This window comes from Hermetia illucens, chromosome 5 (genome assembly GCF_905115235.1).
Source record: "Hermetia illucens chromosome 5, iHerIll2.2.curated.20191125, whole genome shotgun sequence".
In the NCBI taxonomy this organism is placed as follows: Eukaryota; Metazoa; Arthropoda; class Insecta; order Diptera; family Stratiomyidae; genus Hermetia; species Hermetia illucens.
In genome coordinates this window covers 72768066-72770642 of record NC_051853.1, presented here as the reverse complement: position 1 = coordinate 72770642, position 2577 = coordinate 72768066, and the positions used below count along the sequence as shown (strand labels likewise).

The 2577-nt window shown below is 42.5% G+C and overlaps 1 protein-coding gene across 1 annotated transcript; it reads right to left on the bottom strand.

Moving 5' to 3' along the window:
- Nucleotides 1–334: 334 nt before the first annotated feature.
- Nucleotides 335–1661, bottom strand: LOC119658271 (glycine-rich cell wall structural protein 1-like). Its single transcript, XM_038065561.1, has 2 exons — nt 1402–1661; nt 335–1340 (listed from the first exon to the last, which is right to left on the bottom strand). Exons 1-2 carry the CDS (start codon nt 1595–1597, stop codon nt 523–525), a joined length of 1014 nt encoding a protein of 337 aa, XP_037921489.1. The 5' UTR covers nt 1598–1661; the 3' UTR covers nt 335–522.
- Between the last annotated feature and the right edge of the window lie 916 nt (nt 1662–2577).

Below are 2577 nucleotides of genomic sequence, written 5' to 3'. Positions count from 1 at the left end.
ACTTTCTTCGCCGGATCAGCTTAGCTGATAGATTACCAATTGTACAAGTGATTTCGTTGAGCTCAGTCAATGCCATAAATGTATTTTCATCCAAAAAATGGCAAAGTCGGTTAAATCCCGTACTTGACGCTCAAGTAGACCCGTAATCGAATTTTAAATTTGAGTTGTGTAAGAAATACCAATCATTCTTATTAGCGCATCTTAAAAGGAAAAACACGGATTCAGATTGTGATACCGAAGTTAGCACCGATGAAGTTCATTCAATATTTCTTGTAGTACCGAAGGTAAAAATGTTCTTCTCAAGTGGAACTAAATTTAATAAATTGTACGCAGCTTTTACTAGAAAGATATTTTATTTGCTTTCTAATTATCATTAAATTCTATATAAAAAAAATTAAAATACATAATTTCCAACAATAACGAGGAATGGTTTTTTGCATTGTCTACTTAAAATACTTTTGTAAAAAAAGTCTTGACTAAGTATCTGATACTCATTCTCACCAAATCATTTCACTGTAAGATTTAGTAAGGACCAGATTTTCCAGGTGGACCGTAATTTCCGGATGGAGCAGCTGGGGCACTATGACCTCCTCCTACTACTCCACCGCCGATGTCACCACCTCCTACGCCACCAGCTCCTCCATGAACATCCAATCCTGGTCCTGAACCGATAGCATCACCTCCATGACCGCTACCACCGAAAGCTGCTCCTGAAGCTTCTGGTTGTCCAGATGCAGCATATCCACCTCCACCAACTTGTTCTTTCCTGGTATTGTATTTGATGAAGTAAACTTCGGGTTTGCTTGGTGGAGTTGGTTGGGCAGTTGGAATGACAATGTCTTGGGCTTCCTCTGGTTTCTTGGACAAAACGTAAATCAAGGTCTTTTCTTCGTGTTGAGGAAGTTGTGGGATAATTTGTTGTTGTTGGGATTGAGCAGATGGAGCCTTGATAAAGATGATTTTATAATGCTTTTGGGCCTTGGCGACTGGGATATGTCTTGGTGCGTGATGCTCCTCAGGCTCTGGTGGAGGAACATGAACGTAGATGTGCTTGTGTACAGTTTGTCCTTGGGGCTCGTAGTTGTAGCCGCCAGCACCTCCAGCACCTCCACCAATACCAGCATCACCTCCGTGTCCTCCGACAGCTCCGGCTCCACCTCCGAATCCACCAGCGCCGAAGCCGCCAGCACCGAATCCTCCACCAATTCCATGACCACCTGCACCAAAGCCAGCTCCAGCACCACCATGTCCTGCAGCAGCATATCCACCACCAGATTGACCTCCAGCATATCCTCCCGATGAGTGACCTCCACCAAATCCTCCTCCGATTCCGTGACCTCCTAAAATGCAATATTTATTAATAATCCATTTCCGTATCCGCTAAATCCACTTTTCACGCACCACTTAATCCATGTCCTGCACCTCCTACAGCTCCCGAGGCAAATCCTCCAGCAAATCCTGCACCTGCGCCAGCTCCACCTCCATGTCCACCGGCCCCGAATCCTCCCACATTAGCGGGTCCATTATACGCGTATCCAGCTTCAGGCCTGGCATGACCCAAGGCCGCTAAACAGGAGATTAGTACGAAAGCTTTCATTTCTTATCCGCGGTGCTAGTTGGTTGCTCGAGGAATAGTACCTGAGAACTGATAACATTTTGGCAATCCATCAGACATTTTATACCTTTCCGCATCACGCTCTATTACTGTACACAAAATTTTGAATTTTCCGCCAAAAAACCACTTCACCAAACCCACTCCGAAACCTTTCTTTTGCGCATCTCGTACATTTCACAGTCGCACACACACAGCTACGGCATACTAAGGTACACATAGTGCATTCTCATCTCGGTAAAAAAATCTCATCTTCGACTATGAATCGCTAACGAAATGAAAAGTGTGTACATGCACAATCTCTAATTTCATGACGGGTCCGAGAATTGGACAAATGGCCCATTGTTAGACCATCACTTGGTGCAGCCGTGTCATTTACTTCACCTACATACATACATTCATAGACCCAGCTATGAATGGACGAATTATTAATTCGCCTTTAATGAAGACACCAGGCATGCCTGTCGCCGCATGGCCCAAAACCGCACGTCCACGAAATTTATGTAATTGGGATTGTTATGAATGAACAAAATGAGTTTCAAATTCACAGACATTGCTAACAATTGTGCAAATGGGACCAAATTCTAATAGTGTATAAGACACCGCTGGAAAAAAAAAGTTGAAAATACTTTAGACGTCTCTGAACCTGTGGAAATGTTCAAGACATACCTCTCGGCCTTTTAGCATAGCATATGGGTAATTATCTATCGTTTCTCTCAAAAAATATTCTTAAACTAGACACTTCAGTAGCCAGACGCTCATAAGATTCTTAGTTCATCCCATCTCTATAGAGTCTTCAACCTAACATTAATTTTGAAAAAAAGGATTGAAGATCGTAACCGCAAACATTTAAAAATTGCAGAAAAACGATTCTCAAAGTCATTGTAAATCTAAAGAGCGTATGTTTTCATAGTTCAGGCAGATAATACTCATCATAATCTACATGCACAATAGAATAATTTCTG

What these genes read in the sequence shown, in the direction of transcription:
- LOC119658271 (XM_038065561.1), bottom strand. Translation starts at nt 1,597, where the DNA reads ATGAAAGCTTTCGTACTAATCTCCTGTTTAGCGGCCTTGGGTCATGCC. An exon ending in TGCAGGACATGGATTAAGTG is followed by an intron (nt 1,341 to 1,401) that starts GTGCGTGAAAAG and finishes ATTGCATTTTAG; the next exon opens with GAGGTCACGGAATCGGAGGA.